The 12,789-nt window shown below is 38.5% G+C and overlaps 3 protein-coding genes across 3 annotated transcripts; all 3 read right to left on the bottom strand.

The window, feature by feature from the left end:
- Nucleotides 1-4,096: 4,096 nt before the first annotated feature.
- LOC130703834 (rab proteins geranylgeranyltransferase component A 1-like) lies at nt 4,097-6,466 on the bottom strand. Its single transcript, XM_057525287.2, has 8 exons — nt 6,307-6,466; nt 5,870-6,246; nt 5,545-5,788; nt 5,262-5,484; nt 5,005-5,202; nt 4,822-4,937; nt 4,501-4,733; nt 4,097-4,442 (listed from the first exon to the last, which is right to left on the bottom strand). The coding sequence occupies exons 1-8, from the start codon at nt 6,353-6,355 to the stop codon at nt 4,266-4,268; spliced, it is 1,617 nt and encodes a 538-aa protein (XP_057381270.1). The 5' UTR covers nt 6,356-6,466; the 3' UTR covers nt 4,097-4,265.
- A 671-nt stretch (nt 6,467-7,137) lies between these two features.
- On the bottom strand, nt 7,138-8,934 carry LOC130703844 (DCN1-like protein 1). Its single transcript, XM_057525293.1, has 5 exons — nt 8,774-8,934; nt 8,257-8,479; nt 8,015-8,183; nt 7,735-7,948; nt 7,138-7,668 (listed from the first exon to the last, which is right to left on the bottom strand). The coding sequence occupies exons 1-5, from the start codon at nt 8,774-8,776 to the stop codon at nt 7,504-7,506; spliced, it is 774 nt and encodes a 257-aa protein (XP_057381276.1). The 5' UTR covers nt 8,777-8,934; the 3' UTR covers nt 7,138-7,503.
- A 332-nt stretch (nt 8,935-9,266) lies between these two features.
- Nucleotides 9,267-12,629, bottom strand: LOC130703830 (DNA replication licensing factor mcm7-like). The gene is made up of 15 exons (XM_057525281.1): nt 12,479-12,629; nt 12,317-12,417; nt 11,991-12,250; nt 11,852-11,922; nt 11,672-11,781; nt 11,476-11,613; nt 11,234-11,416; nt 10,956-11,176; nt 10,783-10,859; nt 10,499-10,710; nt 10,261-10,442; nt 10,007-10,158; nt 9,843-9,943; nt 9,673-9,782; nt 9,267-9,607 (listed from the first exon to the last, which is right to left on the bottom strand). Exons 1-15 carry the CDS (start codon nt 12,513-12,515, stop codon nt 9,406-9,408), a joined length of 2,157 nt encoding a protein of 718 aa, XP_057381264.1. The 5' UTR covers nt 12,516-12,629; the 3' UTR covers nt 9,267-9,405.
- Nucleotides 12,630-12,789: the final 160 nt, after the last annotated feature.

The raw sequence follows: 12,789 nt of genomic DNA, 5'->3' as shown, positions 1-12,789 counted from the left end.
AAAACACGACAGTGAGCCCTCCCACAGCACGCGACCTATATGTGCTGATGTTGGAAGTCGTGCGACATCAATACGATTTTGTGTCAACGAGCACGCTTCAGCCTCTTTCTAATTTGATTATGCAAAATAAGGCGACATCAGATTAGAGACGCCAACTCCCCCCTCCCATCAGACCTGCAGATGTATAGCAATTATATAGCAGAGGCCAACTAGCAGCCAGACATTTTACATATCAGCACGAATTAGCGACGGTATCACGCCAATCATTTGGCGAAACCAGAAGTATAATTCGCCATCAACTGGGCAAAGATCTATAATGAAAATGAAATTTGAACGGCGTGCTTCATTTGGTTATGTATACAGGAATTTATTCGACATCAAAAGTTAAAAGACAAAATTTAAAAGGAAGAAAAGGTGAAGTGCTACACTCAATCTTATCAGAACACTTAACATTTGTGACTGTTGCTGCGTTATATAAATAGGTTAAATGCTATACGTACAGTATATTCGACACTCCAACGAGTTGACATCTTGTATGCCGACGCTTTCACGCACGTTCAGCCTTTCACGCGATTTGTGCAGTGGCAAAAAAAGAAGGGAGATCGCCAAGAAAAGTAGTATAGAGGAAAAAGAGATATGAATCCCCAAAAGACGCATATCGTGTTATATAGTGAAGAAGAGGCGAAAAGGACGAAGAGAATTGAGACGACATATATATATACAACCAGAGGCTTGATAGCCTACGTACATACTATATATATATGGAAAATTCGATTCGACGGGCTTAGTCATCACGCAATATCGGTTGGGTCACGCTCGGACGCAGTGCAGGGACTCCTGAATCTTTTTTTGCTTCCCGCTTGGCCTTTTTCCCATTTCCTTTTTTCTTTTCTACATGTGCGTAGGAACGTTCCTTTTATACTTCGCCGTCCATGTGTTCTTTTTGCCGTACTCTTTCAAAACCAACCTCTGCTCCCAATCAGATAAGAGGTCTGGACGACAGTTTAATGTGCTAACAATCGACAAGCAGCACTGTTTTCATAGCGCATTGACATTTTTCGTACAATGAAAGGTGCACTGTTATTGACCGTTTTCATTTTGGAATCACGTGGTTGTTGCACTAATCTGTTAGCATAAATTTTTTTTTAAATAATGGAAGTAAAGTAGGCCGTGCACCAGCATTAATGCCTTAAACTGATGCTTACGAAGAGGTGGCGACGTGCAACCCACTTATACGTGTTGATTGATGACGTTAATATCGTCGGCGAGGCGGTGGATTACATGGAAGGAAAAACTTGGCCAAAAAAATGCTGTCCATCATAGAGCCTCAAATGATATCGATCAGGTCAGCCAACAACCAGGTCGTATATATATGGTAGGCGTTCTGGGCGTCCGTGTTACGATGGCAGGCAGTGAAAATGTTTTTTGCATGATTAATCGAGCATCACATTGAGTCGAATCACAATGGCTTTATAACAAAATGGGCGTGGAATCCGTTCACGAAGACTTACTGCACGTTCTACTTACTAACTGCAAGTTCAGTTCAATGGAGTGTTTCATTTTCAAGCAAATGTTACAAACACAACAAATTTTTTTTTTTTGCAAAGATAGTAACGTCTTGGTTGCAGTAAATTTAAATGCTTCTGGGCAACATGGATACAAAAATGTTTCCTTCGTTATAATTTATAGCTGTTAGCAGGTATTGATCTTCACAAGCGATGCAATCAACTGGTGGGAACTCGACTAGCAGTCTAACATACAATGTCAGCCTTTATACGCTGAATAATGATTTTGACTGAGACCAGCGCCATGCACCATTCTATGTAAGATGATCCAGCAAAAAGATTTTGAGACGAGAGAAATCACACCCGGAGAATGAGTAGAGAAAAAAAGAAACAAACGAAAAGAAAGAAAAAAAAGAAACAATCAAAATAGGAAAAAAGACAGCAATCGAAAACGAAAATGTAGACCAGCGAAAGAGACGAGACCACAGGGAAATCTTCGTTGCTTTTTTAGCAGCATCGTGTCTTCCGATAGCTCTTCGTTGAAGCAGGACTCTGAATCAGCCACAAAACTCGATATCTGCCATCTTCGTTGCGTACGTCTCGTCTTTGTTAACAATATCGAACAATACTGCCCGAACGAAGAAATTTTTTTTTTCTGACTGTATCTACTTTCCTGTGTTGAGGAATTACTATACTTGAACGTGACACTAAGGAAAACCGAAGATGACGTCAATAGCCAACAGTTTCCCACTTGATACACAGCTAGTACTCAGGAAAAAAGAAAACTGGCTGATTGAGAGTGAATCGGACAACTAATCCCACGAAAATTTTTTCTTTACATCGCGGCCGAAGGATTTTGTTGTCCTAAATTGTCGCCCAGTATCTGATCCTAGATCATCAGGTTCAGACAATTGCCATCTGGATTATTTCCTATGGTATGTTTATTTACGTTGAACACGGATCATTTCATAGTTAAAAAATTATTGTTTTCATATGTCTAGCAACATGGCTGTGAGACATAAGTCTTGTTGCCAAACTGCCGACGACGTTGCTACTTAGACACATCGCACACTTTGGAGACGAATTGGTTACGGTAGAAGGGAGGTAAACAACACGCCTGGTCACGACATGTGCCAATGGCCGAGCGCTAGGCAGCTCTTGTCCTCCTTTCGAGTCCGTCTGTGACTTATTAACACCCAGTTCCGTCCTGCAACGAAGTAACGTCAAGCCCTTGAGTGAAAGCCATACTCCAGCAAACGATGGTCGATAGTCGCTTTTTTTCCCTTCTCTTCTCCGAATTATTTTCTTTTTTTTTTTTCTGTAAAAGACTATTGCTGATAGAAGCGACTGATGTTGAATCCATCTGGTCATCCTGTCTATTGGCAAAAAGCAATCGAAGGCCAAGACCCAGGCACGTTACAGGGACCTCTCTCTTTGCAGCAACGTAACATCCTGGGCTCAGTCTATTAACCACCATTCGCCATAGAGAGAGGACAGAAAGAGATTGCCTTTATGTATCGATACATCTGCAATCTCCTACACACACTTTGAGGAGCAAAATGTAGAAGTGCACCTACCTATAGGCTGCACCTGGCGATGACTAGTGCGTGAAGTGGCATTTCTTTTGGACAGAAAAAAAATCATTTATGACTTCCTCGCTGAATAATCCAGTTATTCGTTTGACGGCAGAATGCTAAAAGTAGGTTCTCACACGTTCTCCAAATTGAAATACTATACTTCAAACGAAGATTACGGATATGCACCATGGTTTATTACGTCTTCCGTATCCCATATCATTTGGCGTCATTTTACTGCCTTTGCATGCCGGAGGATCTGCGTGACCATCTGAAGAAGGCGAGAAAAAATAAATCCACTAGTAGCAAATTAAATCACAAGATAGTCGAGATAATAAATCGGGCTTATTATTTTAGTCGGGTTAAAAAAATTTTCTGCAAAAACTGACACTCATCGGAATTGGTTGAATATTACAATATATACTCAAAATTGAGTGCTGATTCAGGAAAAATTGTTATTTTATTCATTAAGTTAATCGTTTTTGAAATACACCGCGTATTTGACGTAATGCTAGCGCGCCAGTACGCTACAGCGCTAGTGCGATGCAACAGAAAAATTCGGTGAGCGTATGTAGAGAATTATCTAGAAATCTGACCGGGACATGGCGATAGCAGTAAAACCATATATTTTTGGGGGGTAAAACGGATTGCCATAGCCCAACGTTGATGATAAAGAAAAACATACAAGAGATTTGTGCTGATACCTCCCGCGAATATGGCACCATCTATGGAGAAAAATCTAGAAAAAAGCTAGTTGAAATCCGTTTGGCCATGGGCACAAGGGAATAGTTTTGATAGAATCCCTATCGGTAAACTAATGGTCATCAACTGTTGAAAACTGTTCAACAAACGAACAAACCGTTGTTTAATACGGCCTGCATCCCCATAGAACTAAGCAGTAGTAGTAGTACAGCCGTACCGGTAGCAGCACTTTGACATTTGAATTTAATTTTTTAATCAGCGCTAAAATTAAAAGGGCTAAATATTCAAAGATCATCGGAAAATGCTATTAAAGCGAACATTTCATCGTTTAAATTTACTCTCGCATTAAAAGATAGTAAAAGGGATTCAACATAGTTGTATAAAGAACCAAAAATTGAAACGATGACTCATCTATAACGAGTGATTTTAATTGACGGTCAGTAAATTCAACCAGTGCGCGGCTAACTAACAGCAGATTAAAAGATCATTGATGAGCTTCTCGTTGTTCCAGGTCTTCTGGTGATGTCTCCATTGCAATACCTTCTAAGGAACGCTCCTGTACAATATCTTCGGAAGCACCCTCCAAAACTACGTCTTCCGGATCTGGCACTTTAGGAAGAAAATCCTCGCCAGGGTACATGGACTGAAAGATATTTCGTGCCTGAAAATTTGCGAACTTCGTGAATTACTGTCTTGGTGGGAAAATAAAATTTGTTTACTTTTATAACATGATCATCGAAATCAATTAATATATCCGGTCCGGGACAAGAATAAACATTTGAGGGCAGTTTCCCTATGGGACAGTCGTACTCATTTATATTAAAATGTAACGACCAGATAATGTTCGGTTTATCTACGGCTTTGTCCTCGCCACTGCAGAAAACGACACTAATTGCTTCTTGAAGGTCTTCAACTGCTGTCGTTACTTGACGAGTAATCAGATGAACGACATCTAGTTTAATCAGAAGAAAATATTTCGTTATCTTGTTAAGCACTTTATGGATATTGAAATTCAAAACGCTTAGAGGCGGAAAACATACGCAGGCCAGATGGACAGGCCATGGTTGAGGCTGAAAGTTCAAGAATTCTCACTGGATCTTTGCCATTAGCCGAAGGAACAGTAATGATAGCTGCTTGATCATTATTGGTTAAACTTCTACATGATGCAAAATCGCAAAATTTTACAAATACGCATTATAGTTGTATGATGGAAAATCACGTACCTATCAGTGATCAATATAGCACGGGAAATGCCGGATTTTATATTAGCTAGTGGATTAAGACAATCCTCTATCAATATAAATCTGGCCATCAACTTTTGGTTATCACTCACAATTCCAATTGCCTGACCGTCGCTGCCAATGATAATGTTCTCAGTATTACGTTTGAGGCAATAAATTCCCCCAAAAACTGCTGAACACCTGAATTCATTGGTTTAATTCGTACCATAATATTAGAGTTTTTATATGATACGTCTAACCTGCAAAAACATTGGGGTAGCTCTCCACTTCCGTATAAGGTCCATAAAAATGGCGTGTTTCCATATCGTCCAATACTTCGGACAAATTTTTGAACGTTCTTCATAGCATCTTGGAAATTTGTTGATGCGCGTGCCATGGCTACCGAGTCAACAAGATATTTTCTAATCTTGCCCTGTATTTTATGCGCATCAAGAAAATTGTTGAAGTTCCCCGATTCATATTCTGCAGCAAACACAATAAAGTAAGGAGATCTAAATAAATTACTTTGTTGAGTCTTACAACCTTTAAACTCTTCAGGCTTATTTTCATAGTCTACACACATGGCCAAGACTTTCATTAAAAGCCGCTTTTCTACCATACTGATATCTTTGGAATTAAATACGTCGGCTCTTGAGCATGGTACAGGAAGCAAACATCCATCAGCGGCGTCGAAAGTGTAAATGCCAGAGACATTTTTGAATTCAGCATAACGGCAAATTCCAGAATTTATCAGGACTTCTACCATTTCACCTCTTGAATACAATAACTAGAGTATTTCAAAATGTAGCTTTAATTTAAAAAATTTAGGGAATCACGTGGTTTTACTCTGTGATAATACATACAATACCTTAGGTGTTATGTCAAAATTAAATTTTCTTGAGTTCTTTAGCAGTTCTGATTTGGTCCAAGTGATTCTGGAAGTCTTGGCTTTGGTAGTTTCATATTCTTGGCTGTCATCGTTTTCTGTCTTGCATTCATCTGAAATAAACCATTTTTCTGTGACATTACAGACAGCACTGGAATTCAAACTGATATTAAGATCAGAAGCTCCTTTTTGAGATTGTGTGGTGTGTTCTGCAAGTTCATCAATTAAACCAAAAGTGTTTTTCAAACTGTTAAATGAAAATGCAGCCCAGCTGCTGCCATAGAAGTCTCTGTGGTCCAGATGTACAACTTGTTTTCCAATTCTAGAAGCAGCTGATGCAACAATGCTTTCGACAAGGCCTATTTGAAAGAAAAATTCCACCACTTGTTATTTGTTTAACAACATTGCTGTTTGAGTACCTGTTCCAATCACAATCAAATCACATGGCGAAGGAATATCTTCACCCATTTGTTCGTTAAACGTACAGAGCTTATTTAAAAGAAATGAAACACGATAATTTTCTCATGTGCCAATGGTTTTTAATACTCCTTATTATTCCAATTTTCCTGAACGTCAGAATACAAAAACATAGACTCCACTTCCATGGATTGCAAATGTTTTTAGCATTTTACAGACAGCAAAACTAAAACTTGGGAACAACGAAAAGGAAGTAAAACTCTGGAAATGATCTTGGAGAAAGTTCCATATGGTGTTCTAGAGTACTTTTGGAATTTCCGTTTTCCTTTACCAGGCGAAAAAAGACTCGGGAAGACATTTTTATTTTTTTCGGTATATGTTTATCAGTGGGGATTTCTTAATTTTTTTCCCCGTTCAGGTGTTCTATTGAATGAAACAATGTGAAACTTGACCTTAACGAGACGAAACCCTGCAAAGGGTAATTTTTCTTAACCTTTCTTGATTTAATGTTTACGACAAGTTATAGCCTATCTATTATAGTCCTCAATTCGAGGTCATAACCTTGTGTAATTATGAACATTGATATGGAAAATAAAAGGTAAAACTACATTTTTCAGAAAAAAACTTCAGTAGGAGCCTATTTACATAAAGTTTGATCGACCGATTCGCAAGTGAATATGTAAGCGAACCGTATTGATAAGTTAAAACATTTGATGTGGATTTCATTTTGCAGTTAGGTGCGCGAAAGTAATCCAGAAGTCTTCTCTCAATTGCTATTAAAAATGTTGGTAAAAATTTTACTCTATTGTCCGGGAAGCAGTGTATATCTTCGACGTTTTGACAAAATCTATTAGAACCAAACCAAGCAAGGATGTTGCAATCAAAAATCAGAATATAAAGACTTTTAAAGACATTAAGAGTATGGTTCCTACTTCTTACTTCAGCGCACCCATGAGAAAGGCGCAAAGATTCGTAAGACGGAATCAATAAAATTAGGGATTTTTCAATTCATTCAGGATTCATCATGTATCATAGTGATACCTTATCTAGTACTCATCACTTATTTTAATCAAAGAATTATTTAACAATTTGCAATACATTTTAAAGTTTGTACATTTGCCATTATCTTCCAAACGCCTTGCATTCGTAGCAAGTTTAACTTGATTGTTGAATTTTACACTCCTATTCAGTAAGCTAAGCTAACCCGACTGGTTTAACAACGGGCGTGCATACTCCACGAAATCATCAATAAGAACTGGCCATGCTCCTTCCTCATCGTAATTAGAAAGGTCATCGTTTATCAGCTGTGCAAAATCCAGAAGTAAGTTCCATGTATCTTTTGGTATTGAACGTTTGTAGTGTTCCTTGATATAGAACGTAAAACATGGTTTGCATAATTGGGCAAAGTCTGTGTTAAAGTTATGGCATACTTGCAAAAACGAACACCATAAATCCAGGAATTTGAACCGCCCTCGGAGAATGATGTTCCAGTACGCAATGGCCATATCCAAGTCTAACCCTTTCTGACCTTGATTTTTTGCATAATTGAAGGTAAACTGATAAACATCTTTGAATTTCATTGCATCTTGAATTTCAGCTTCTAGAGCGGGCAGTTTCATTCGTAGTTTTTCTATCGAATCACATCTACAAAGAAAATAAATTTGATAAACTGTTAAATGAAAAATTTTAAAAATTACTCCATAGTTTTACCCCATTTCAGTCATTCCATTAATGAATTCTTCTTTCGTGAATACACACTGGGTAGAGGATTTGAATTTCCACGCTAGCAACAAAACTAGTCTAGAATCAGGGCTTAAACCTAAGTCCTCAAGGAAATGCATTATGCCATCAGCAAGAATTTTATCATGTTCACTAGAGTCTACAAAATAAAACAAAAGCATAATATTTTAATTCAACTATATTTAGAAAGTTAAATTGAGATTCATCTATACCTCTGTATTGCACGAAAAGTTGTTCAATTTTTTTCCAATCAACAGGAACAGGCCTTGGTTGGGAATCTCGAAAGTAGAGCTCAGCATTTTGAAAAAATCTGTCAGATGCTATATCTAGGCGCCAGTCATGTTGGGTTAAGCAAGCAATTGCAGTTTTTTCATTTGCTTGTGTGAAGCCCATAAACTGGCGAACCTTCTCTTTTTGATTTCCCCTTAGCTTGTGCTAATCAAAACAATATTTATAAACACTGGAGAGCAATCCTAGTAAGTGTACATGTTATGGTTAATGTAACAAAACTACTAGTCATATTTTTAAGGTTTAATTTGTGAAAAGTGATTGAATTGGGTGTGATAAGCAAACCATTGTGTGGTTTTCACCTTTGGCATTTTGCCACTGGGAAAACATTGTTTGGAATCAGACTGTATTAGTAAAAAAACCACTATTTACTTCGAAGACTAGTACTACATTTTCGCAGTTGAAAATAAGCGACTAATTTCTGGTATTTGATATACTTACCATAATATAGACACGTGTATATCCTGATTGGTTATGGTTTAAACTCTAATTGATTTTGCGATGGACAATAAAAAGATGCAAATAACTTAAAACTCTTTCCTTTAACATCTACTGAGGCTAATGCTGAGGACTCGTATGTAATGTCGCACTACAACAACAAATGTTTTGAAGCGGCGCCAAGTTCAAATAACGCGAGAGGCATGTGGAATCTGCGTATTGTGGCAAGAGTTATCTCAGATTTCAGTTCTCATATTTTAAGTGCTAAGCGTGACTGAAGCTGCAATCTGCAGGTATCCTGTAAATCCAATCATCGGACGTTGTACAGTACCCTGCACGACCGCTAAAGCAGAACCACAATATCGTGCCGTCCTGTATTCCGAAGCCCGTTACAAGTTAAATCAGATGTTCCATTTTTGTCGTGTAAGTTAAATTATCTTGGTAGTTTATCTCGTTTGCTGGACAAAAGAACGTCACTCAAGCAAGAATTTCGTAATGGAATTTTTAAAAACGTGTAATTGACGAATTACATTACGAGAATTATGTAAGATAATTAATTTGGTGATTCAGAGATACACGTTAGAATTTAGAACCGCACACCGTACGACAGAGATAAGACAGCACTGATCGAATGTTCAAACAAAAGTTAATGTTGTTCTGGTCTGATTGACCTGCCAGACGTTTAGTTCCTCGTATTCTTCCACGCACTCGTCGACTTGAGCTGGTGTGAATCCCTTAGTCGTGCACCGTTCAACAACCGCCGACATTTTAACCACTTTATTTTCTCCAGCCAGATCTCGAACTAGAGCATAAATTTGATCTTTGGCGCTCGTAGGTCTGAAAAAAAAAGAGAGAAAAAATTGTAAGTACATTCTATTAATGTGCCATAAGATTCGTTTTACCTAGTTGGCCGTTGATCGTGGTGATTCAAGGAATCCTTTGACATCTCCATAAGGCGCATGGCTTCTCTAACGTCTTCTTTTTCAACTTCTTCTGCCAAGCGAAGACGGGCCTAAATTAAAATTTTATAATGAACACGGGAAACTGGCACACAATCTAACAAATAGATCACCAATGCTGTAGACAAACGCAGAATTCCCAGTAGGTTACGAGCTGACGTGAATGTCATGTCCTTATTATTTCTTGCTTCTTTACGCATTTCGACGTATGCGCCTAAGGCAGAAATGTTTTTAAATTACTGAATAAATATTAGATGGGAGATCACTGATTCCATACTGACGATATAGTCGGTCAAATGTTCTGGAACAGATGGCTGTTTTTGGCGGCAAAGTGCTATATACCGTCTCATCAACTTCATGTCAAGAGGTTGGATTCGTGTCGGCGGTTGACAATAATGTTGATGTACGTAGGTAATGTGCCGTGCCAACCTATAAGCAAAATTTAATGGCAACCGGACGGAGATGATATTAATAGAGGGAATACAGATAAAGAGCAAAAAGACAACGGCGATTTGGTAACACAATGCGCACCTCAAATCGTTTTCGCGGTCGGAGCGATCTTGGATCAACCAGAGAACGTCAAAACGAGAAAGAAGGGCTGCTGGTAATTGGATATTATGTTCTACCGATTTCTTAGGATTGTATCGACCATAAGCAGGATTGGCGGCAGCTAATATAGACACACGTGCGTTGAGAGTCGTCATAATTCCTGCCTGAATATGGAGAAGTAAAGGACTATTTTGACATTACGGCCTTGATCGATATTTACCTTAGCAATTGAAATAGTTTGCTGTTCCATGACTTCATGAATAGCCGTTCGATCAGATTCGGGCATTTTGTCGAACTCGTCGATGCAACAGACACCTTGGTCGGCCAAAACGAGTGCACCTCCTTCCAATGTCATTTCACCAGTAAGTGGATCTTTGAGTACAGCAGCAGTCAAACCAACGCCGGAAGACCCACGCCCTGTGGTGTACTGACCTAATAACGTGCAAAATTTTAAAGATAAATTATCTGTTTTTTTTTTTTAAATTTCAGGGTGCTCAGACATACTTCTCGGTGCTAGGCGGTCGATGAATTTAAGTAATTGTGATTTTGCAACACCTGGGTCACCCATTAAGCAAATATTGCTGCAAAAATCATTTTTTGAAAAAGCATAAAAAACAAAGAAAAAAATCCAATTAGAAAACAAGAGAGAATAGAAAAAACTGTACAAATTAACATACATTGTCCCACGAATTTTCATGCCATTAGGCTTCCGATCAATGCCACCAACCAATAGCAACAAGAGGGCTTTTTTGACATCTTCATGGCCGTATATCTCTGGCGCGATACTTGTTGCCAACTTCTCATAAAAATCTTCTTCGCCAATCTGTCGCAACTCCTCTTCCGACAACGTTTCCATACTCATCTCATCATCCTCTGTTTTATTTAGCCGGATAACTCTCTGTTAGCAAAAATCATTAAATTTCGAATTGAATTGGCTCTTGAAAAGAGAACTTACATGAGCTTCAACATAAGCTTCGGAAAGAAGTCCTTGCAGCTGCTGCCGAAAACCTGCACGTAACATTGGTAGGAAGATGCCTGTAATGCTTACATGATCACCAGGCTGAGATAGCCGTGTAGTTTCTCCCCGGCAATAAACAGTCAAGCAGCGCGGTACGTGCCCAACTGGGACTTGATCACTCTATAGAAAAGATATATGCCTGTGGTTTTTAGAAGATTCAAAATTATCTAATAAATTACGTGTTCCTGAATTTTAAGCTCTTGAAATTTTATGAATTTTGAGCCACGTGTTTGAAGATAAAGACGGCCACCGCTTTTATTCACTTTACAATCGTCAGTGGGACACATTAGAAGCGGCATAAAAGAAGTTGAGTTTATCTAGAAAAATAAAAACTGAAATTAGGAATTGATTAATTATCTTGAATAAATTGCATACAGGTTGGTAAGTTTCAGCACCGCATTGGTCACATGTATATGTTGCTACTTGCATCATCGGTTTAACTTCCGTGCAACGGGTCACAATACCCCGAACCGTCACGAGTTTACCTAGAGGACATATGTCACACTTAAACTGTAATAGAAAGCAAGAATACTGTAGAATTACAGCCCCACTTACCAATATGCACAGCTTTAACTTCCCTAATTGGTATAGACTTTTGTAAAGATGGGGATTTGAAATAAATTTCACTAAAAAGAAATAAAGAAAAATTAGTCAAAGAAATTAATTAGTATCTGCGAATTATTTTGTGAATTACAATCTTCTCATGAGCTCCGGTGGATACTTCTGTGCCCTGTTAGGTTCATCGTTTTGGTGCTGGCTTTCTACAATCATTCTGTGATTGATGTAGACATCCAAGGCATCCTTAGCTTCAACTTCATGTTCTTTATAGTTGGGTAGCATTTCTTGAACAACTTCTCCAAAAAGCAAAGTATATCGTCTAGCATTTTCAACAACCTGTTCAGCTAAATCACTGTCAAACTCGGCCACGTCTTCTAAATCAATAACAAGTTCAACCTATAGAAAGGTCAATTGGGTGAAAAATAAAAATAAATATATAATGTAATGCAAACAGACCCATACCTGCTCACGATGAGCTAGCTTAGTTAGTTGTGTGGCATACTTGAAGTCTTTACCATTTTTCCCAGCCTTGTGGAATTCGGCGAAAAAAGTTTTTATTTTCTCTAAGAACGAAATTGGTTGATTGAAAACTGTTGACTATATTCCAATAAGCAATTCACTTACCCTTTTGAATGTTGTAATCAACGGGATTGAGAGCCATGTTGATGACAAACTGTAGATGGACAGGAAGTTTCCGACAAATTTCTGTTAGTCAATCCTGAGACTTGTTTGGTTATTGTCTCTCAGTTGTTTGGCGCCTAATGCACCTTCCCCGGTGCCAAATCGTTTTTTTTTTTGTTCCATGAGACCATGGCACAGTAAAATCAGAGATAGCGAGATTGGACACACTACAGCAGCGACATCTTGTCATGAGTGGCGTGAACTAGAAGGAAGAAAAGGCATCAGCCACGCATAGGGGACAGCGCTAGTGCGCT

Source organism: Daphnia carinata, chromosome 8, assembly GCF_022539665.2.
Source record: "Daphnia carinata strain CSIRO-1 chromosome 8, CSIRO_AGI_Dcar_HiC_V3, whole genome shotgun sequence".
Classification (NCBI taxonomy): Eukaryota; Metazoa; Arthropoda; class Branchiopoda; order Diplostraca; family Daphniidae; genus Daphnia; species Daphnia carinata.
Note: the sequence above shows the minus strand (reverse complement) of the source record. Positions and strands in the feature narration are given on the sequence as shown.

Bases quoted from the DNA above. Each gene is read 5' to 3' on its own strand.
- LOC130703834 (XM_057525287.2), bottom strand. From the start codon at position 6,355: ATGGGTGAAGATATTCCTTCGCCATGTGATTTGATTGTGATTGGAACA. The intron at 5,789-5,869 runs GTATTGTATGTA...GAAATACTCTAG, and splicing joins ATTTTGACATAACACCTAAG to TTATTGTATTCAAGAGGTGA. The intron at 4,443-4,500 runs GTAAACAAATTT...GCAAATTTTCAG, and splicing joins TCGATGATCATGTTATAAAA to GCACGAAATATCTTTCAGTC.
- LOC130703844 (XM_057525293.1), bottom strand. The intron at 8,184-8,256 runs GTATAGATGAAT...TTTATTTTGTAG, and splicing joins ACTTTTCGTGCAATACAGAG to ACTCTAGTGAACATGATAAA. The intron at 7,949-8,014 runs GTAAAACTATGG...TTTTCTTTGTAG, and splicing joins AATGGAATGACTGAAATGGG to ATGTGATTCGATAGAAAAAC.
- LOC130703830 (XM_057525281.1), bottom strand. From the start codon at position 12,515: ATGGCTCTCAATCCCGTTGATTACAACATTCAAAAGG. The intron at 12,418-12,478 runs GTAAGTGAATTG...TTTCGTTCTTAG, and splicing joins TGATTACAACATTCAAAAGG to AGAAAATAAAAACTTTTTTC. The intron at 11,923-11,990 runs GTAATTCACAAA...ATTTCTTTTTAG, and splicing joins CCGGAGCTCATGAGAAGATT to TGAAATTTATTTCAAATCCC.